This window comes from Drosophila biarmipes, chromosome 3R (genome assembly GCF_025231255.1).
Source record: "Drosophila biarmipes strain raj3 chromosome 3R, RU_DBia_V1.1, whole genome shotgun sequence".
Lineage (NCBI taxonomy): Eukaryota > Metazoa > Arthropoda > Insecta > Diptera > Drosophilidae > Drosophila > Drosophila biarmipes.
The window spans coordinates 11331611-11350675 of NC_066616.1; the positions used below are offsets into that span (position 1 = coordinate 11331611).

Genomic DNA, 19065 nt, shown 5'->3' on the forward strand with positions numbered 1-19065 from the left:
GCGAACAGAGATGTTATGCGGAGGGGAGGGGAAGAAACTGGGTGGAAAGGGGGACGGAGAAGGGGAGAATGGGAATCAATAAAACAAACACACCACGAAAACACATGGAAAGTGCAGCATATGTGTGTTGCCTCTGCTTCACTTCGGTTTGGTGCACAAATAGGCGAGTCCTGCTGCCGTGGAAATGAATCATTCACTCGCTTTTCGATTTTTACTGGAGATATGATATGGGAGATAAATAATATGCTGCTGCATGGGGCACACACACACCCGCCCGCCCCCGCGCACACACACTCGCACACGAGGCTTCACTGGGAAAGTTTATTAATATATTCCAGTCACGCGGATCCACAGAGGAAAATAATACATATTCGATTCACGGCGACGGCGACGGCGACGGCGACGGAAAAAAGAGAGAACCGAAAAACAGAACACCACACGCGTTGGTCCGCTTCTTTGTTTTCTATCGTTTCGGCGGCGGCTGGGGTCCTACGAGCGCACTATATCCGCATTATATAACCGCGCACTGGTAAATCCGGGCATCGCTGCACCGCGGACCAACTAATTGCACCCGTCACTTACACTTTTTCGCTAGTCGAGTGGTGGAGTCGCTTAGATCTCGCGTCCGAGTCGATTGCTGATTTGTTTTTCAAAACGCGACGTTCGTCAGAGGTGGCGAGACCTCGATAGAAACACCGATGCATCGATGTCTTCAATACCATCGTAAATATCGATGTTTCTTGGCGACCATCGATGTTTCTGACACGTCACTAGTGAAAAATTTAATAAATATTTTTAATTTAACTTATTAATTGTATTTACACATTTTCAGATAGTAGTGGTGAAGGAGAGAAAAATGTTTCCCACATACTAATCACCTTGTTAAAAACTATGATCAAATATTTAAAATATTACTTTTTTTATTCATTCATTTTATTTGTTTCAGTGTTTCTCATAAATATTCGTGTACTTAAATTGTAATTAAAATAAATAAAAATAATTTTAAACCTACCATTTATAATATTTTATTCATTTTATTTTGACCGTGGTTTACCTCTTTGTGCCCACTGTGCACTCTTTTCAACACTGCTTGCACAAATGTGGAGTTATCGATAACATTTTAGCCTGCTTTCGCATAAAGTAAATATTTTTCCGGCTTTTTAAAATGGTAAGTGTTAATATATACGGATATGGCGCATATCACAAACTCCCTCCCTCTGGAAGTTCTCGCTGCTGCACAAGGAGGAAAATGCCCACGACAATGCGCTGTGGGCCTGCACTTGGGGACGCGACACCGCTGACCCGGATCCAGATGACGCGGGCACGGAGCCCGAGGAGGAGAATCCCTTTGATTTCGACAAGAAGGAGGCGCGTCCAAAGGATTTTATAGTCACCGGTGGTCTGGATGATCTAGTGAAAGTGTGGGACTTGCGGGAGGACAACACCTTGAAGCTGCGCCACAAGCTGAAGGGTCATGCCCTGGGAGTAGTTTCCGTCGCCGTCAGTTCCGATGGGCAGAGTAAGTTAAGGGGTTCCAAGAGTCCTTTACATACATATAACCTGGGGATAAAGTGTGGATTCCCGATACCTAGTTTGACTCCTTCGAAGGAATATCTTGACAAATCCAATTCTTACTTTCCCCCCTTTTAGCCATCGCCAGCAGTTCCTTGGATTCCACGATGTGCCTTTGGGATGCCCGGTCGGGAGACAAGAAACACCTGCTCAGCTTCGGACCGGTTGATCTCTGGACGGTTGGATTCTCGCCCTGCAACAAATACGTTATATCTGGACTGAACGATGGAAAAATCTCCATGTACAGCGTGGAAACGGGAAAGGCTGAGCAGACACTGGATGCCCAGAATGGCAAATACACGCTTAGCATTGCCTACGTAAGGTTTACCAAGTAAGTCCTTATTTTCCTACACTTAAATGTGTACCATTGCAGAGTCCGGATGGCAAGTACATAGCCAGTGGAGCCATCGATGGAATCATCACCATTTTCGATGTGGCGGCGGGCAAGGTGGTTCAAACCCTGGAGGGTCACGCCATGCCCGTGCGCAGTCTTTGCTTCTCCCCCAATTCCCAGATGCTGCTGACTGGCTCCGATGATGGGCACATGAAGCTTTATGATGTGTATGATACAATCTCATTCACGATAATGATGGATCAGTACTAAATGTTATCCCTTTTATAGAACCCACTCGGATGTTGTGGGCACCCTCTCCGGCCACGCCTCCTGGGTGTTGTGCGTCTCCTTTTCCGAGGATGGCAAGCACTTTGCTAGCTCCTCCAGCGATCGCAGCGTCAAGGTCTGGGACACCTCGGAGCGCAAGTGCCTGCACACATTCGCCGAGCACGCTGATCAGGTGTGGGGCGTTCGCTACAGCCCGGGCAACGACAAGGTGGCCTCCGCCTCCGAGGACAAATCCCTGAACATATACTATTGTCCGCCCAATGCCATTGTGTGATTCGGATTTCGTACAATAAAGCGTAGGTTAAAAACAAAAAACAAGCGTGATTTATTTACGGATTGCCCTCAGAGCTTGATTTAACCCGTAGGAGAGGCTGAGAGGCTTGAGTAAGCATCGTATCCTTGTACTTCTGGTCGGGTATGTACATGTTGAAGGTTTTGAAGTAGTGTAGGATGTTTTCTGGGGGAGTAAATATTAGTCTGTGTACTTTGGGGGGTATTTTTTCTTGAAATCTCACCAACTAGGGGCTCCTTTAGCTTGTACTCGTTGGCTATCTTATTGGCTGGCCAGGACTCGGGATCCAGCTGGTGGTCATTGATGAACTTGAGCGCCTGGCGCAGAGTGCAATGTCCAGGGCTGATGCGCGTGGGCTCCAGATAACCATACTCAAAGTCATCCGGCGTTTTGCGCTCGAGGGGCAGAGGTCGCTGCTCCGCCTTGTCGGCCGCCGCCTCAGCAGCCTGGCGCTCCTGCACCCGCTTGATCTGGAAAGTATATTTGTCACTATATATTTTATTATAGCTCCCTGCAGCATCAACCCACAAATCGATCCTGCGAGGTTACATAAACGTTTTTCAAACGACCGTCCAAGCTAGAGTCCTTCATGTTCAGTTTGTCCACAAACTTGGGATCCACTGTGGGTGGAAAAGCAAACATTAAGTTTATAAAAAATAATATCTTAAGAAACTTCTATAACCCACATTCTAAGGTGCGCTCCATATCCCTCAAATTGGAATCAAATTTGGGTGCCGGCGTGGGTTTCTCGCGCTCTAGAATGCGATGGGCGCGATTCTCCACATTAAAGCGATTTACCCGGCGGGCCACCATGGAAACCACCTGTCCCATGCCGAAGATTAGTTTTATTTACGTTATGTTGTTGAAAGATTCACGTGAAATCGAGGAAGCCGAAAAAATAATGAACATAACCAAGCAGCTGTGATTTGTTTTGATAACAGCTGATTTGTTATCGACTAGTGTTGGTAAACGCACCGCACAGCTGTTGCTTGTAAACAAACCAAAAGATAACTTTACTTGATTTCCACCGATTTAGTTTATTAAAGATCTCTCGAGATGCTGCCCCTGCGATGCAGTTGGTCCCTGGCCAGGGCCAACTATGGCACCAAGGCCAGGAAGGAGCTGGTGGCTCGCTACAGCGGCGAGTTCCCGGAGAAGCTGCTTAACCGGAAGCAAAAGGTGCCCACTCACATGTACTTGGCCAATGCCCAGGCCGCCGAAAGGGTTAGCCAGTACCTGGAGCCCCATTTCGAGAGCTCCGGCTGTGACACTGTGATGGAACTCAATCCAGGAGCGGGACACTTCACCCGGCACCTGCTGGACAGGGAATCGCAGTTCCGCAAGATAATCCTGCTCGAGAGCATGGATCACTTCATGCCCAGAGTTCAGGAGCTGCATACCCTCTATCCGGAGCGTGTGAAGGTGCGTCACGGGGATTTTGTGAACCTGTGGAAGCTGGTCTACATGGACAAAATGGACGGAGGCTCCAGAGTGGCGGATCTGCTCAATGATGTGCCCCAGAAAGCCTTCACAGATGGTGAGCGTATGATATCATCTGGGGTCATATTTGACAGTATTTTCCTTCAGATGTCAACATGCTGGTTTTTGGCGCCGTGGGCTCATATCCCTTCTTCAAGCACTTGATCAACTCGCTCATCTTCCAGACCAGCATCTTCAATCTTGGGCGCTGTGAGATGATCCTCGCCATACCGCCGCCCATTTACATAGTAAATACTCAAAACACCTCTAAGGATGGCTATTATATATTCTTTCCCTCTGTCAGCACCTCACCTGCAACAATGAGATTGGTTACCTCATTTACCGATCGACCAGCGTGCTGTTCCAGATCCTCTTCGAGCACCAATTCATTGCCAAGGTTCCGCGAGAGGATTTCCTGCCTCAGCAGACGGCTTTCAGTCCCACCAAGGGCAGCAAGTTGGTCAAGGTGCGTTCCATCAACCCGGAGTACTTGTATCTGGTGAAGTTTTCACCGCGCCGCAATCTCCACGAGCTATGTCAGTCGCAGGATCTGCCCGCCCTCTGGTTCTTTATCAAGCAGAACTTTGTGAGCCGACGAAATAGGATAATACCGAATTTGGAGTAGGTAGCCAAAGAAATGGTAAAGGGGCTTTGGTTTAAGACTATTATTTCTGTAGAAAATGGGTGCCCGGCTGCGGACCTCGGCTAATCATCAATCCACATGCCTCCGAAGCAGTGACGCCCATCTATCCGGATGAGTCGCCCAAGAAGCTGCCACAGTACTCCTGCCAGAGCACCTCCATGAGCACCAGAAACTACTACCCCGGCATCAACATCTACACCCAGTTCGGAGATCTCCGGCCTAGTCAGATGCTGACGCTGTTCAGTCAGTTCCGTCAGTGGCCGGAGTACGGCGAGAGCTCCTTCCTCGCCTCGCTGGAAAACGCGCTGCTCAAGCTGGAGACGGCCAATGACGAACAAAACCTAGAGGATGGCGTTACGTTGCCAGAGGAGGATGACGCCGAAGCTGATGAAATGATCGAGGAAGAACCTGCCGAACCTGCCCCAACTCCCGCCAAAAGTCGCAGAAAGGCCAGATCCTAGTTTTGGATACTCTCTTTGAGTTTTAGTGTTAAGCTGTTACAGAAAACATAAACTTAAATACGAAAAATCCGCCTTAAATTTGAGAACTGGTCTTTAATGGAATGTAATCCAAAAATCATAGTGTACCTGCTTTAAACATTGAGCAAATTTGAAATTCTTCACTGGGATGTACAGCACCAAACGGAACACATTCAAATCTTAAGTCGTTATCCTCTAGGAACACTTCCCTTGGGCCAAAAGACGACTACCGCGAGCGCACTTTTCTGCCAGCTCGATGTAGTATTCCGGCGGAGCCTGCTCCGGCGTGTCAGAGATGCGCGTCTCCAGTTGCACCGACAGCTTCACACAGTCGACCATCAGGTTGGTGGGATTCACGCCGAGCACATAGGTTGCCTCCTTGTAGGGGCAGGGATTCTCCTCCTTCTTGGTGTTGCCGAACTCGTAGCAGGCGTCGCGGATCATGAAGTGCCCGTCCTTGGTGCACGGATTACGGATGCACTCCGGAATGATGCGCTCCTTGTAGAGCACCAGCATCTGACCAGGCTCGCAGGGGCCCTGCCGGTAGGCCGGATAGCAGCCGTCAGTCTCCGGGTAATACAGTGTGGCTAGGGGAAGTACCCAGTACCCAGATTATTATGTCATCGCCGCCGAAGATCCATTATGGCGCTCACCTGGTGCGCAGTCGCAGACCCAGTCGTTTTGCTTCTGCTGGTCGCCCGGATAAAGAAGCTGGTGCTTGGGGCATCGGGCTGGGGAATAGAGCGGCTTGCGACCCTGAAGGAGAGAAGAATGCGGAGACGGGTGAGGGAGCCATCTGATTGATTATTGGCGATGCGTCTTCCCTACTCTACCAAGAAGTCCTACGATTATTTTCAGAATTTTGAAAGCTGTTTTTAAAAACGCAACTAAGTTAAAAGCATTGTCAACACTTTTTTCGAAAATATATTAATTAATATTATATTATTATTAATACTAAATATGGTTTCCTGAATTTCCAGATGCAAATCCTAAAAATTAATTAAAAATGAATTTTAAATTAATTTTAAAAACCGCAAGACTTGAAATAATAATTATTTATAATGTTTCATTGTTCATTCTATTGGCCATTCAAAACGAGTGCTAGCAAATAACTTCGTATCTAACACTTAATATTGTAATTTATCCAAAACTTCAACATAAACAATTTGGAAAACATCACTTCTTTAGGAACTTTAAGATATACTGTAAGCTGTTGTATTTTTGCATGCAGATGTACATGATCTCCTTTAAACTCTTAATTTTTTCAGTTTTGTAACATTTTTTATGCATTTTTTGTATATGACCACATTTTAGCAAGGGCATTTATAAGCTGGGTTTTTTTCCAGTTCCAGCTGGCTTTGCTCTCCCAGCTCGGGGCTTGTTGTGTTATCATGGACCGTCGGACTGGCTTCCCTGTCTGCAGCTTACCGCTAGATTGGCCTTCTTCTTATCAATGTCTTGATCCTCGACGAAGGCGATTTGGGCGCGTGCCACTTTCCCAATGAGCGCAAAGATCACGGCGATCAGCAGAAGTCGCGGATTGATCATTGTTCGATTCTTCGCTCTCTCGCTCTGTTTTGATTAACTGGTATGCAAAATCGACGATGCCGGGGCTTTACGAGATAACGCGGCGCAACTTTCCTCGGTTTCACTTTTAACATCCGCTTACAACCAACTGCGGCGGAGATCGGCTTCAGACTCAGATCCCCATAAACCCGCTCTGGGCTCTGTTCGAAGAAAGCTTTAAAGCTGTTGGAGCTCTGCCAGCTCAGACAGTATGGAGGTACGTAAGTGATGCTCCATCCTCTTAGCATGGCAGAACCTAAAATGGAGCTGCAGTTTCTTGGAAACCTCGATGAATTGGATAAAATATCTACAATATGTGTATTCGAAATAACAGACTTATTTTTTCAATCAATTTTTTCAAAATTGTTTTTTTTTTTAATTGTATAATTTAAAAAATCTATTTTTCCACAAATATTTTAAAATTCATCATTAGTAACTTGTTTTGTTTTAAACAATAAACAACTAATGTTAGAACATTAAAATGTTTATCTTATCACTTTTTAGTTCTATAAAATATTCTAAATGTACATTTTAAAAACCATTTTAAGGCAATATTACAAAACTTTTACTTGAACAGCCAAATATTTATACTCGAAATAAAATGTATCAAATATTTTGTACGTAATTGTTTTTAAAAGAATTAACAAACAAGATATATTTTCTAAACTCACCACGAAATTTGAAAAATATGGTGCTTTCAACACTGGCGCTCAGTTAAGCAATCGCTGCCTATCGATAAACACCCATCACCATTTTCCATTGTCAAAATAGAAAAGTAAATAAATAAAAATTAGATTCACCTGCGAAACGCAGCAACCACACACACGGAACGGCTCAAATGGACGACGAGGAGACCTCAGGTGGGTGTGGTGACATCGAATCACTCAAGGTCTGCAGCAAGCTAACAAGCCGACCATCTCAAACTGCGCAGAAATCAATTCAGTGCAAGGGGAGGATGCAGATGTGCAGCGGGAGGAAGAGACACATACACAGGGGTTCCAGGATCAGCAGGTGGAATCTGTGGAGCAGGCTTGGAACGATGCAATAGAGGAGGAGCCGTCACCGCGGGTGGAGGACGCCTTCGGGGATCCACTGGCCTTCGAGGTAGACGGGGGTGCGGAAGCACAGCAGGCCATGGCGGAGGACGCCTTGCAGGACGACACAGCGAGCGAGGGCAGTCATCCCAGCAGCGACATGTCCCTGGAGAGTCCAGGAAGTGAGGGTCAGTTGGCTTTCAGCTTTGGTTGTCCGGATTCCCACTAATCACCCGCTTTCCCCACCTAGATGACTCCGACTTGGAGCGCCTGCCGCGCTGGATGATTCCCCAAAACCGCCTGCGCTCCGCCGTCGATATGATGGTCTCACAGGCTCGCAACCGAGATGGCGGAATCGCCGCCCTGCTCAACAGAGACAACTTCTTGCAGCGCGTGCGCAGCATGGTCTTCAGCCAGGAACGTCGACGGAGTCGCACCAGTGAGGATACCAGCCAGGAGGCCACCGATCAGCAAGATGATCAGCCGGCGGCACCACCACCACGTCCACCGATAGACATTGAGTTGGAGGAGGGAGTGCGCTTCGACACCAATCTGGCGGCTGAGCACTCGTACTTCGGCAACCACTTGAGCCGCGTGCCCGGCGTTGACTATCTGGAGGTGGGCAGCACCCACCACATGCTCATCTTTCTGCACCAGCACATCCTGTTCCCCGGCGAGGTTTTGCCCTTCATGATCGACGGCCGAATGTTCGACGAGGATATGCCTGGCCTGGATGGCCTGATCTTCGGCGTCGGCTTTCCTCTAATGCAGCCGCCAGAGGACAACCCCCACAAGCTGTACGGAGTTACTTGCCAAATCTACGAAAAGGGGGAAAGCGGCCGGGGCTTGGTGTTTTACAAATCCCGAGCATTGCAGCGGATTGTCATCAACTGCGATGATATACAGGGGTGAGTGGCTTGATAACCCATTTGAGAATGTCCTTTTAACATTCTTAAATCCTTTTAGCCCACCGCAGTACATTGCCCGCAATCCCACAAGCAAGTGTTTCAGCAAGGTCAAAATATTGCCGGAGTACTTCCTGCCGGAACCTCTTCAATCCGTTGATATGGGCTCGATGGCCAGATTTCGGGATATTCCCTCGATGCGCGACAAATACCAGAGGTTCCAGCTTGCCAGCACTCCTTGGCCAGCCGAAGCCTGCCAAGAGTATTCATTCGCTGCCATTGTGGAGAGAGCCCGCCAGAGGCTAGAGACCCACAAGATAGACACCATGCCAAAATGCCCCATTCAGTTGTCCTTCTGGCTGGTGCGAAATCTCCACCTGACCGAGAAGATGATGCGGCTGACCTTTCTCACGGACTCGGTGAACACTCGCCTCCAGTTGATTAAAAGCACGTTCCAGGACGAGTCGCTGTTCTTCTGCCGGTATTGCAATAGTAGCCTGGCCCACTGCGCGGATCTTTTTGCCATGTCCAAGCACGGCGTGCAGACGCAGTACTGCAATCCAGGTGAGGGAGAGCACCAATTGGTTCCATAATTTGTATATTGACTCAGAAATTCCATAACTACAGAGGGCTACATCCACGAGACGAACACCGTGTACAGGGTGATGTCCCACGCCATCGGCTACAGCGGCGAGCCGTCCACCAAGTTTAGCTGGTTCCCCGGCTACCAGTGGCACATAATCCTGTGCAAGTTCTGCGCTCAGCATGTCGGCTGGGAGTTCAAGGCGGTGCAGCCGAACCTGACTCCTAGATTGTTCTTCGGCTTGGCCGGCTCGAGTGTGCGAATTGGAAAGGCCAGCGAGAACACGCCGGTTAATGGCAGCACCTACGTGGTGCGCAACATGCTGCGGCTGATCTCCAACGAGATGGAATGAGGCTGGCGCGTTGTGAAGCGATTCAGCTGCCAACTCTGCTGTTGGTGTCGTCCGGAGAACAATGAGGTCCATCTGGGGGGACCTCTTTAATTCGTTTCACAACCACTTTTTAGCAGAACCCACGGCAATCTAGGGCGTGGATGGAAACCGAAAGATTGATCTACATATGAATGCATATATGTTCTTTAGTTGAAGTAAATTATACCTAATTGATATTTAAGATTATTTGAAACTAAAGCTTCTCTGTAATAAGTTACTCTTAAACAGTTGTTTTTTATTATTTGAATGGGATCGTTGTACCATTTTTAATCATTTAGAAGAGCCGCAAAGGAGGTGGACAATTTCTAAAAAATATGAAACATATGTTTTAGGAATTTAACTATAGAAAGCCATAGAAAAACTTACCGCCTTGCAGAAGGGACACAAGCCAAAGGAGACGTCGAGGAAGGTCTTGCCTTCGATCAGCGTCTGAAACCACTCCTCCAAGCAGGCGGCATGGCACTTCAGAACACATTTGGGATTGTCACAAGAGACGAGGGGCACATCGCCATTATCCAGGCGATAGACAAAGCAAATGTTGCAGCGCAGCTCCTCGTTGTCCTCCTCATCCTGCTTGGGGCCATCAGAAAAATCTGGCATGGGGAAGTAGCACAGGTCGAACATTCGCAGCAGATTCTTGTGGATGTCCAGCTCTGAGTCCCAGTTGCCCAGCCCCTCGCTGAGTACGTGGCGCAGATGGGCCACCTCTTCCGTGGGCCCAATGATCTTCAGGGACATGGATGCGATGCAGGCAAAGGGATCTGCGATGATCAACTTCAAGTAGACCCGATCCTTGAGAGGAAATACCCTTGAGTTGTGTTTGGTGGTGATAGGCGACGGCTGGAGCACATGACACAGCTCGTCGATGTCCATGAAGTTGTCGTAGAAGGGACGCAGCTCCTCCAGGAGCTTGCGGAAAAGGACAAGAACCTGCTCCAGTGTTCCCGCGCTCTTGGTTAGGATTTCACCCAGTGACACGCATTCTGGAAGGCTGTGCTCTATCAGGCGAAGAGAGGGAATCTCCAGTTCCAAGTAATGCTGTTCGAAGTCGACAAATTCGCTAATGCGAAGGCGGGTGCAGTCCTCATCAATTTGCATGCAGTATTCCTTCGATTTGTACAGCTCTAGGATTTCGGAATAGACACACCCCTGCTGCGGTGGTTCCTTTGAAGCTTTCGGGGGTTTCTTGGCAGGAAGGATCTTCCCCAGATTGTCCAGAAAATCCTCCAGCATCCAGTCATCCTGTAGCTTAAGGTTTTCCGATGTATACAACTTGTACACCAAGCTTTCCTGCACATACAGCTGGAAACCATGGAGAGCTGGGTGGTGAGGTAGGTAGAGCTTGATGCTACGCCAGATTTCCTGGATTAAAGGATTAGGATTACTTTGGCGGGAATGCTTGAAGTACTCTCAACTTACCTCACTGCAAAAAACTCCTCTTATGATGCAATAACCACTTGGATTCAGTTCCGCGGTCAGACCAGGATACTTTAGTAGCAGGAGGCGCCCCACATCTACTTCCCCAGTGTCCATTATCATATATTTTGGCCAAGTTGATCTTGATAATTCTTTTGTTTACCTTTTTTTTGAACGACCGTAGCTAGAGATGGCTCCACTTCGATGACATCGATTGCAGCAATCGAGATCGATAACAAACCAATCGCCGGCTAATTTAAATTTAAATGCTCGCCCAAATAACGTTTATAAATAGAAGTTCGTTAATCCAATTTAGCGGGCTTTTCCCGCTTTGTTTAGACACTAAGCCCATAGCTGCATTACCGGCTGTTTGGCCATAACATTGTAGTTTCTCCTCTCACTACTTATCAGCCAAATTTACGTTATTTACTGATTCGAAACGGCGGTGTTTGCTCTTCGTCAGAGCCCAACACCTGCAGAGCTCACTGTTTTCTTTTGTAACACCTGCGTGGCGGCCCCGTATCAATAGCCTGATAAACTGCTCTCTCCTACCGTTGGTCATCGCTCGGACACGGGCTATTTAAGGTTCTCCACCGGCCCCATCGATTCCATTCACGGCTATCATCCGGGTGCGCGCGTACTCAAGACGTTTTCTGCTCTCCAGACCAAAGATTAAAGGAGTTTCCCCGACAAAAATGCTGCAAATCGTTGTAACTTTGGCTCTAATTCTGGCCACAGTCAGTGCCACCAATGTCCAGCAGTGTAAGTAGCTTAATTTCCTCTCTTTCGGTCTCTAGGATAACTAAAACTTTGAACTTGGTCTCTAAATAGCTTTGTCTATTAAAGTTGACTCATGGTTTTAAATCCTATGCTGGTGATTCATTTCCCAGACGTTGTCTGAGCATAATCTGTGTGAAATGCTAAAAACTATTGCCGACAATAATTTCGAGTGAAAATAGAAGTCCTCAAGAGTATCTCCCGGCTAGGTTGATATGGCTTATCAGCCTGCGCCTGCTAATCTAGTTTTTATTTGTGAAAAGCCATAGTCTACTTATAAGCTCACCTGCTGATTGTCTTTCAGGCAAAAACAAGCCGTTTCCACTGGACGTGAGTGTTCAGGATTGCGAGGAGCCACCTTGTGTTGTATACAAGGGATCTTATGCCGTGATGGAGGTGCACTTCCTGGGCAGTAAGTAAAAGGATCTATATCCCTTTTTATCCAGTTCTTATCACCTCGATCCCTTGCAGATAATAACAATATCAAGAGCATCACGGCCACCACAACGGCCAGGGTCTTGGGCATGAACCTGCCATACGCACTGCCCGAAGAGGTTTCCGACGTGTGCCGGAACCTTTTGTACGGCGCCATCTGTCCCATCGATAAGGACGAGGATGTGACCTACCAGTTCAACTTCTACGTGGAGCCCTCGTTCCCGGAAATCACAGCCGATGTCACAGTCACTTTGAACGATGCCCAGAACGAACCGATCACCTGCTTCGTGGTGAGCTGCAAGATCCGCAAGGGAGCCACTGCATCGCGCGACGAATACCTACTGGACTGGACGAACCCCAGTGCCCTTTAATCCGACGGTGTACTCCACTCCACCGATTCGGCCCGACTGAATGTTCCCACTTGCTGGCAAAACAATAAACTCAAACCTCTTGCAACGATAACCGCATTTGTTTACCTTGACGACGTCACGGATTCCAATGTACCCGTCCAATCAGTCGTCGGATTAGCACATTTCTAGGCCCGCCGATTAGATATCCACCCGAACTTATTTATATACAGTCATCTGTGACGTTGCCTTTTGCACCGAAAATCCAGTAATTTATTTCCACTGATTCAGTAGCAGAGTTACCAATAAAGTCGACGTGATAATCATTTATTGACCGCCCGAGGATCGACCATATGGTCAAAAGTTGGAGCTTCGTGATAAGGCGATAACCGTCTTGCTGGGTGCAACTGTACACTCGCAGAAATTCCACCGAAAAACACTCTACTTTCCGGGAACTAGTTTGTGGAGATTGTTTATGTGATTTCAGCAAGGTCTAATCTTAATGAGAAGTGTTTCCATAGAACCTTATCACCTATGCTCACGTTTTATAGGGTTATTCCTACAGCTCATGGTCTATTTAATGCTACGTTTTGGATATGTGAATTTTAGTACTTGTTTATAAGATTTTTATTATAAATTCTAAAATTATAAGTAAGGCTTTGCATAATATTTAAAAATGCTATTAAAGGAAGAATGGTTTCCGTTAACTATTTTTAAACACAGAGCATTGTTAGAACATGCAATTTTAAGCCCAGCTTTAAAGGTATTGTTTAGATGTTTTATAATTTTTGTAAATATAATATTTGGAATTTCCATTAAACCAAGAATGGTTTTCCCAAACTATTTTTTAAACACATAGCACGCATTTGTTAGAACATGCTATCATTTTATCATTTTTGTAAAGATATGAGAGATAGTTATAGTTTTTGGAATACTTATGGGGCTTTCTATTTTAGGCCAAGGTGACCCGGATGTTTCTTACAGTGCCATTTACGCTGAATATAAATCAGATAATGTGGGTGAGCTGTCGGGCTATGGGAAACGGCCATTGATAGCCCGGTACATTTCTCTTCTTCTTCGCTCCGGGGCTGACCAGGTGTGTCAGAGTAATCAGACTCGAGATTCGCGAATTATTATTTGATTCGATTATAGCTTTTCGACCACTTGAGTTTACACCTTAATGGCCGCGTGTGCAGATAGCGCCGATGGCCAATAGAATGCCTTGTAATGCGGGTCTTAAAAAATGCCAGACACCGAAGTGTGTTTTTGCTTTCCCAACCCCGGAGAAATAGCATAACATGTACTTAGGAAAACCACCCTGATGTGTGGGGGTAGGGCTTTTAAAATTTTATTAAATATTCATGAGACATCGTGGCTGAGCTCAGCGATGGATTTTTGAAAAAAAAACCGAAGGGTATATCACAGTAATTTAAACCAATTGATGAATAACGCAGCCCCAAACTTTAGTTGAGGTAATCCAGTTCGTAGACCGAGTTGCCGCCATTGCCCTTGACCACCTTGATGTCGCACACGAAGCACGTGGCCACCTCATTGTCCTGGTCCACCAGATAGATCTCGATCTTCACGCCGATCTCGGGATACTCCCCGATGGGGAAGCTGAACAGATAGGAAACATCCTCGGTGGCGTACAGGGGGCAGTAGGCGCCGTACTGGAGATTCGGGCAGACAGCAGCCACATCCTCGGGCAGCTCATAGGGCACCGTGATGACTCCCAGGGTGGTGGCCTTCACCAGAGTTGTCAGCTGGGTGATGTACTTATCCACGGCGAAGTCGATCTCGAATTTCTGCGTCGATCCCTTGACGATTTGGCAGGGCGGAGTCACGCAGTTGTGGACGCGCACCTCCAGCGGAAAGGGTTTGTTGCCAGAGCCTAAAGGGGCGTAAGTGTTATTTGGATGGGTATTGCAGATGGTCTGGAGGTTCCACTTACATCGCTTTACCTCCGTGGCCGGATGCTCCTGCTGGGCCCCCACCAGCGACAGTAATCCCAGGGAGATCAGAACCAACGCCTCGACTTGCATGTTTCTCGGTTCGAATTGCTTTCGGCCAACGGTGCCCACATCGTTTTTATAGCCAGATCCGAGCTGCTTCTCGGCTAAGACGATCGGATTTGGCCTATCTAATCGCGGGCCTCTGATTTCTTTACTCGGCCTGGTCGTTTCTTTGTGGGATCAGAAGCTTCCTGCTACAACACCTCCCACATCTGATAGTCACGTTAAATAATATAACTACTATTACTAATACTTAAACTATTTCTAATAGTCCTAAACTTTTACTACTACTATCAATAGAAGTATTGAAGTATACTACTTTTGCCACTATTACTTCTTCTACCATAAGTACTTTAATGCTACTGCTACTTCTACTACGTCCCTAATAATAGAACTTCTACTCTTACTATTACCATCTAAATCAAAGCAATACAAAAAATGTATCTTTCTAGCGAAAAATGTAAACAAAATTAACGACCTAAAAGATTAATAGGTTTTTATGTCACAACTAAACTACCCTTGAATTATAAAGATTAAAATTTTCCGATAATTAGATACACCTTATCTGCGCACTCAAATAAAGACCTTGCGAGTACCAATCTGTACATCAATTCACATCATTAGAGCCGCAATCCGAATGGATCGTAAAATTATGAAATCGGGCAGCAGCATTTTATCACTTCATCGCCGAGTTCACGGGACCCGGAACCACAAAGGAACGGGCCAAAATAAATCCCAGAGCACTCCGCAGGCAGGCCACTAAGCCTGTGATGGCAATGGAATAACCCACAGACATTTGTGCCTCGGCCAAAGCCACTGACAATGGAACTTCTGCGGGGCAGGAAAATGTGCGAGTATAAAGGAAACGGACGAAAAGTAAGCTGGAAAGTATAAGACCCCCTCTGCAACTCCACCCACCCAGCACTCAACGGTTGGCGAATTTGCCAAAAGGTAGGACACGAGGGGCGAGATTGATAAGTTTGGCGATTTTGGCTTCAAGTTCAGAAGATATATAGAGCCCCTGTTCCAACAGGAAGAAATACTATGATCTCAGGAGAAGGAATGTTGTGTAGGTCTCTGGTAATAACTTTACAAAAGATATAAAAAAAATATTTGTTGTTAAAATACTAAAAAAATACATTATCATTTATTTTTTGAAGTATTAAAAAAAATGTTTCCATTTTGCAACTTCTTGTATCTCATTAAAATAAACCTTTTAATATCTTTAGAACATTTATAATTTAAATATATTTTATGCCCTTTTTACGTTTAATACTTGTCATTTATAGTTTTTTTACTTTGCATTTGTTTTGCAACGTTTTCTTAGAACTACCCTCGCCAATATTTTGCAACATTTCGGTTGGTTGGTGGTGACTTGCCATGTGGACGGCCTCAGCGCAGCACGAGATTTCCTTGAAATGCTTTTGAACTTGCCACCGACCCACCCCCTTCTTTTTGCCCGTCCAGGCACTGTCGGCGCTCCTCACATGTAATTGTTGTGACATTATTTAATATGTCAAAGCAATGGAAAATCCGGCAGGACAAAAAATATCCCCGACATACAGCAGCACATGCCCGAAATGGATCTCAGGGAACCGCAATATTTGATTAGCATCAGCCTGATACAGGATTCCCGATACATTGATTCCGTGAATCTATTTTCGGTGTCATCTAATGCAATTATCTGGGCCGGAAAATCTGATACCCGAATACTTTCGCAGGCAAACATTTCCACTTGGTTCGACTTCCGTTTTGCACTTTTGGGTGTTCTCCGTTTTTGCATATTCCCCAATGTATTTCACGGATGTTCAGCTTATCTTTGATGTGCCTTTTTTACGGGGAGTCAATGAGGGCGGGGGGAAAGCGGAACTAAGAGTTTGATTATTGATTATTTCGGGTCGAAAAGTAGGCAACGCTTTTTACCTTTCTGAGCTTTCAGTTGAATAGACTGGTTATCTCGAGCCCCGCCCAGAAACCCGGCTGCCCACTGCTAACTCAATTAAATCATCAAATCAAGTCAGACATTAAATGCCAGCGCCAAAGCCAAACAATTTGTCACGCCAATCCTGTGGCCTTTCCCCAGGCAGCCCGTCAACCCATCAACCCAAAAAGCCAACCTCCCCCATCACCCAAATGTCTGTTCTATTTCAATTTGATATTTGTTTGCACGTAATTCAATACCGAACGACAAACTGACAAACTGGCGCGTCCATTGTGTCTCAATTAGACGGCAATTTGATTTTCGTGCTGTTAATTTTTCATTAAATTTTTGGTGCTGCCGTGTGCTGTCAATTAATAAAGGAATTTTCGAAAGGGCACGCCCAATAGCCCATGAACTGTTGCCCTTTTCCCCCTCAACAGGTGCTGCCGAAGGGGTCAAAAACCAGTGCTGCCCATTAAAATACTTCTTAAACTTTTTTATTCATCAGTATTTGAGTTATTTGCTATCTTCAAATAACAAGTGAATATTAGAAATGTGTAACTTTTTCAATATGATTTTTAAGGCATTTTATTATAAAGAAAAATGCCAACTCTTTACGGAAACGGGGTTCTATGGCAGCATTGGTGAGAACAGCCCTTGCAACCCTGTGTGTAGGGACAACTATCCAAGTGCATTCAGCTGTTTGTATTTTAACAAGGAAAAATCTATTATTGCTTGTGGTCAGGTGACCAACTGGCCTTGAGACAATTTTTCCACACTTTCCACCTGGAAAAAGTTAGGGGGGTGGGCGTTGGGAGGACAAATATTTCTCGCCTTGCTGCACCCTTTGATATCCCAGCACTGAAGTCTCATTTGGCAATACCAATTTGCATATGCCGTCATGCAAAAATGTTTTTTATTAAATTTTTCCAGCATGTCGCAACCGGCCAGGGATGCTAATTAATTGTTCGGCGCCCCCTGAAAAGACTGCCAGGCTTTTGGCACTGTAATTAAGTGAATGCGAAACTCATGTTTCCCGAAATCCGGAGGAACATGCGTTGCAACAAGTTCTCTCTTGCTGTTGAGTAATTTTCTCCCGAAGTGTTGGCATTTAGGACCACGTTCTGCCCCTTGTAACCCCTCACCTTTTCCACCTGGCGACGCAATTTCACCTGAGAAATGTGCCCGCTTCGAGCGAAAAGAAGTTTGCTTAATTTGCATAAATATGTGCCAGTCGCTCTCAATTTCTGCCTGCGTATAATTAAATTGTTAGCTGGAAGCCTTGAGTTACATAATTTCAGAGCCCGGTCTTTCATCCATAATTCCGTTTCGGCATTGATGGATACCAAGTACAAGTCGGAATTCCGAGGAAAATGCCTAGTGGTTTCCCTGAAACTGCGAATAAGTTGGCTTTTAAAGGTAGATTGCATTGAAGTGATTGTAAATGTGAGAACATGCTATTACAGAACTGTTTTTGAAGTTCAAAGTATTTGGTTAGAACGGAACTTATCACTGATAAAAATATGCAGTGAATTACAAATCTTAAAATTAAATATGAATATTTTTAGCTATTTCTTTATTCACATTGGATTTTTTAAGTTAAATATAAAAATGTTTAATTTTCATTTTAAAAAAAGTCACCAGTGATTTTAATGTTAAATTTTGTTTATAATTATGCAATATTTTTAAAGGAACATGAATGACAAACATTGGATTTATTATTTTTCACCGCGATGCAAACTTTTACTTTTTCACTTTCAATCAGTGATGCTAAAATATTTTCAAGCCTTCACCCCCTATAGGAAGAACCCACCCTTAAAACTAAATAAAAACTTCATTAATGCCCAAATTAATTATAAAAATGCTAATAAAACAAATATTTCGGCCAATTGAATGCTCAAGTTTCCTCCCTCCCCGACATCCCGGCCATCATTTACTCATTTACGCAGGAACGTAAACATTTTAAAATCAATTGCTGGCGGGGCGAAATCGCTTAGCTAATTTGCATATAAAACAGTTGAATTTGCGAGCAAAATCAGGAAATATTGATGAAATTTGGGCACCCCTTGACGGCGGCTGCTGTTTTTCGCCCTCGACGAGTCAAGTGGGTGTAAGAAATTGTGTAAAACTTGCTACAAATTGGCTATGCATATAAATTGATGTTAATGTCGATCGGCGGAGGGTTGCTATAGGCCTTGGCTCTACATAGTCCAGTGGCCTGAAAGTATGCAACGAGTGGATGATGTCGCAATCTGGCAATCTCGTAATCTCGCTGGCCCGGTGTATTCCACTAAATCATCGCTAATCGCTTGCTGACAATAATGCTTGCGTGCAAATGCACTTGAAATGACCAAGAACTCAACAGGTGTGCGTTTTTGTGGCCATCTTATCTGGGCCAAAATTAGCTGACTCTGCACTCGACCAGTTCGGATGTACTGGCTACCAAACAGTACTTATAGATGCCATTATGGCTTGTTTGGGCCCCTGAGTCATTATGTTTTGGGGGAACCAGTAGATAAACCATGTTTGCCCTTGGATGATTAACCATATGCACTATCTCGAGGACTCAATACAATTCATTAGAATACTTG

General features: G+C 45.6%; 9 protein-coding genes across 19 annotated transcripts in view; 4 read left to right on the plus strand and 5 right to left on the minus strand.

The window, feature by feature from the left end:
• LOC108031398 (F-actin-monooxygenase Mical) overlaps positions 1-695 on the minus strand; it is a 44470-nt gene extending 43775 nt beyond the window's left edge. For 10 of the 11 annotated variants that reach the window (XR_007764696.1, XR_007764695.1, XR_007764694.1 and 7 more), the window contains exon 1: positions 583-695. The gene's annotated coding sequence lies outside the window, so the exon portion shown is untranslated. Of the gene's footprint in view, positions 1-93; positions 323-582 lie in introns of those variants that run through there. The other variant, XR_007764690.1, reaches the window with a different exon arrangement.
• A 365-nt stretch (positions 696-1060) lies between these two features.
• Positions 1061-2512, plus strand: LOC108031068 (WD repeat-containing protein 61). Its single transcript, XM_017104274.2, has 5 exons — positions 1061-1168; positions 1225-1519; positions 1651-1889; positions 1946-2133; positions 2195-2512. Exons 1-5 carry the CDS (start codon positions 1166-1168, stop codon positions 2466-2468), a joined length of 999 nt encoding a protein of 332 aa, XP_016959763.1. The 5' UTR covers positions 1061-1165; the 3' UTR covers positions 2469-2512.
• LOC108032248 (protein NDUFAF4 homolog) lies at positions 2492-3427 on the minus strand. Its single transcript, XM_017106112.3, has 4 exons — positions 3173-3427; positions 3015-3106; positions 2710-2956; positions 2492-2651 (listed from the first exon to the last, which is right to left on the minus strand). Exons 1-4 carry the CDS (start codon positions 3315-3317, stop codon positions 2524-2526), a joined length of 612 nt encoding a protein of 203 aa, XP_016961601.1. The 5' UTR covers positions 3318-3427; the 3' UTR covers positions 2492-2523.
• A 67-nt stretch (positions 3428-3494) lies between these two features.
• LOC108032179 (dimethyladenosine transferase 2, mitochondrial) lies at positions 3495-5136 on the plus strand. Its single transcript, XM_017106034.3, has 4 exons — positions 3495-4023; positions 4074-4213; positions 4270-4586; positions 4643-5136. Exons 1-4 carry the CDS (start codon positions 3543-3545, stop codon positions 5067-5069), a joined length of 1365 nt encoding a protein of 454 aa, XP_016961523.1. The 5' UTR covers positions 3495-3542; the 3' UTR covers positions 5070-5136.
• Positions 5137-5142: 6 nt separating this feature from the next.
• On the minus strand, positions 5143-6796 carry LOC108032178 (uncharacterized). Its single transcript, XM_017106033.3, has 3 exons — positions 6516-6796; positions 5741-5843; positions 5143-5674 (listed from the first exon to the last, which is right to left on the minus strand). Exons 1-3 carry the CDS (start codon positions 6633-6635, stop codon positions 5283-5285), a joined length of 615 nt encoding a protein of 204 aa, XP_016961522.1. The 5' UTR covers positions 6636-6796; the 3' UTR covers positions 5143-5282.
• A 539-nt stretch (positions 6797-7335) lies between these two features.
• LOC108031870 (protein cereblon) lies at positions 7336-9791 on the plus strand. The gene is made up of 5 exons (XM_017105628.3): positions 7336-7513; positions 7585-7875; positions 7938-8595; positions 8654-9156; positions 9220-9791. The coding sequence occupies exons 1-5, from the start codon at positions 7492-7494 to the stop codon at positions 9525-9527; spliced, it is 1782 nt and encodes a 593-aa protein (XP_016961117.1). The 5' UTR covers positions 7336-7491; the 3' UTR covers positions 9528-9791.
• LOC108031871 (uncharacterized) lies at positions 9699-11179 on the minus strand. Its single transcript, XM_017105629.3, has 3 exons — positions 10986-11179; positions 9933-10928; positions 9699-9871 (listed from the first exon to the last, which is right to left on the minus strand). Exons 1-3 carry the CDS (start codon positions 11103-11105, stop codon positions 9833-9835), a joined length of 1155 nt encoding a protein of 384 aa, XP_016961118.1. The 5' UTR covers positions 11106-11179; the 3' UTR covers positions 9699-9832.
• Positions 11180-11582: 403 nt separating this feature from the next.
• Positions 11583-12871, plus strand: LOC108031872 (mite group 2 allergen Lep d 2). The gene is made up of 3 exons (XM_017105630.3): positions 11583-11744; positions 12064-12171; positions 12231-12871. The coding sequence occupies exons 1-3, from the start codon at positions 11678-11680 to the stop codon at positions 12563-12565; spliced, it is 510 nt and encodes a 169-aa protein (XP_016961119.1). The 5' UTR covers positions 11583-11677; the 3' UTR covers positions 12566-12871.
• Positions 12872-13842: 971 nt separating this feature from the next.
• LOC108031192 (uncharacterized) lies at positions 13843-14592 on the minus strand. Its single transcript, XM_017104413.2, has 2 exons — positions 14493-14592; positions 13843-14432 (listed from the first exon to the last, which is right to left on the minus strand). Exons 1-2 carry the CDS (start codon positions 14581-14583, stop codon positions 14005-14007), a joined length of 519 nt encoding a protein of 172 aa, XP_016959902.1. The 5' UTR covers positions 14584-14592; the 3' UTR covers positions 13843-14004.
• Positions 14593-19065: the final 4473 nt, after the last annotated feature.

Excerpts from the sequence above, each read along its gene's own strand:
- LOC108031871 (XM_017105629.3), bottom strand. The coding sequence starts at position 11,105 with ATGATAATGGACACTGGGGAAGTAGATGTGGGGCGCCTCCTGCTACTA. Across the intron at positions 10,929-10,985 it reads GAGGAGTTTTTTGCAGTGAG|GAAATCTGGCGTAGCATCAA; the intron begins GTAAGTTGAGAG and ends CCTTTAATCCAG. Across the intron at positions 9,872-9,932 it reads TGTGTCCCTTCTGCAAGGCG|AAATTGTCCACCTCCTTTGC; the intron begins GTAAGTTTTTCT and ends CATATTTTTTAG.
- LOC108032179 (XM_017106034.3), top strand. The coding sequence starts at position 3,543 with ATGCTGCCCCTGCGATGCAGTTGGTCCCTGGCCAGGGCCAACTATGGC. Across the intron at positions 4,024-4,073 it reads CCAGAAAGCCTTCACAGATG|ATGTCAACATGCTGGTTTTT; the intron begins GTGAGCGTATGA and ends ATTTTCCTTCAG. Across the intron at positions 4,214-4,269 it reads TACCGCCGCCCATTTACATA|CACCTCACCTGCAACAATGA; the intron begins GTAAATACTCAA and ends TCCCTCTGTCAG.
- LOC108031068 (XM_017104274.2), top strand. Across the intron at positions 1,890-1,945 it reads ACACGCTTAGCATTGCCTAC|AGTCCGGATGGCAAGTACAT; the intron begins GTAAGGTTTACC and ends GTACCATTGCAG. Across the intron at positions 2,134-2,194 it reads CACATGAAGCTTTATGATGT|AACCCACTCGGATGTTGTGG; the intron begins GTATGATACAAT and ends TCCCTTTTATAG.
- LOC108031872 (XM_017105630.3), top strand. The coding sequence starts at position 11,678 with ATGCTGCAAATCGTTGTAACTTTGGCTCTAATTCTGGCCACAGTCAGT. Across the intron at positions 11,745-12,063 it reads TGCCACCAATGTCCAGCAGT|GCAAAAACAAGCCGTTTCCA; the intron begins GTAAGTAGCTTA and ends ATTGTCTTTCAG. Across the intron at positions 12,172-12,230 it reads GGAGGTGCACTTCCTGGGCA|ATAATAACAATATCAAGAGC; the intron begins GTAAGTAAAAGG and ends GATCCCTTGCAG.
- LOC108032178 (XM_017106033.3), bottom strand. The coding sequence starts at position 6,635 with ATGATCAATCCGCGACTTCTGCTGATCGCCGTGATCTTTGCGCTCATT. Across the intron at positions 5,844-6,515 it reads AGAAGAAGGCCAATCTAGCG|GGTCGCAAGCCGCTCTATTC; the intron begins GTAAGCTGCAGA and ends TCTCTCCTTCAG. Across the intron at positions 5,675-5,740 it reads GGTCTGCGACTGCGCACCAG|CCACACTGTATTACCCGGAG; the intron begins GTGAGCGCCATA and ends TACTTCCCCTAG.
- LOC108031192 (XM_017104413.2), bottom strand. The coding sequence starts at position 14,583 with ATGCAAGTCGAGGCGTTGGTTCTGATCTCCCTGGGATTACTGTCGCTG. Across the intron at positions 14,433-14,492 it reads GGCCACGGAGGTAAAGCGAT|GCTCTGGCAACAAACCCTTT; the intron begins GTAAGTGGAACC and ends ACGCCCCTTTAG.
- LOC108031870 (XM_017105628.3), top strand. The coding sequence starts at position 7,492 with ATGGACGACGAGGAGACCTCAG. Across the intron at positions 8,596-8,653 it reads AACTGCGATGATATACAGGG|CCCACCGCAGTACATTGCCC; the intron begins GTGAGTGGCTTG and ends AAATCCTTTTAG. Across the intron at positions 9,157-9,219 it reads GACGCAGTACTGCAATCCAG|AGGGCTACATCCACGAGACG; the intron begins GTGAGGGAGAGC and ends CCATAACTACAG.
- LOC108032248 (XM_017106112.3), bottom strand. The coding sequence starts at position 3,317 with ATGGGACAGGTGGTTTCCATGGTGGCCCGCCGGGTAAATCGCTTTAAT. Across the intron at positions 3,107-3,172 it reads TATGGAGCGCACCTTAGAAT|TGGATCCCAAGTTTGTGGAC; the intron begins GTGGGTTATAGA and ends TTCCACCCACAG. Across the intron at positions 2,652-2,709 it reads GCTAAAGGAGCCCCTAGTTG|AAAACATCCTACACTACTTC; the intron begins GTGAGATTTCAA and ends TTACTCCCCCAG.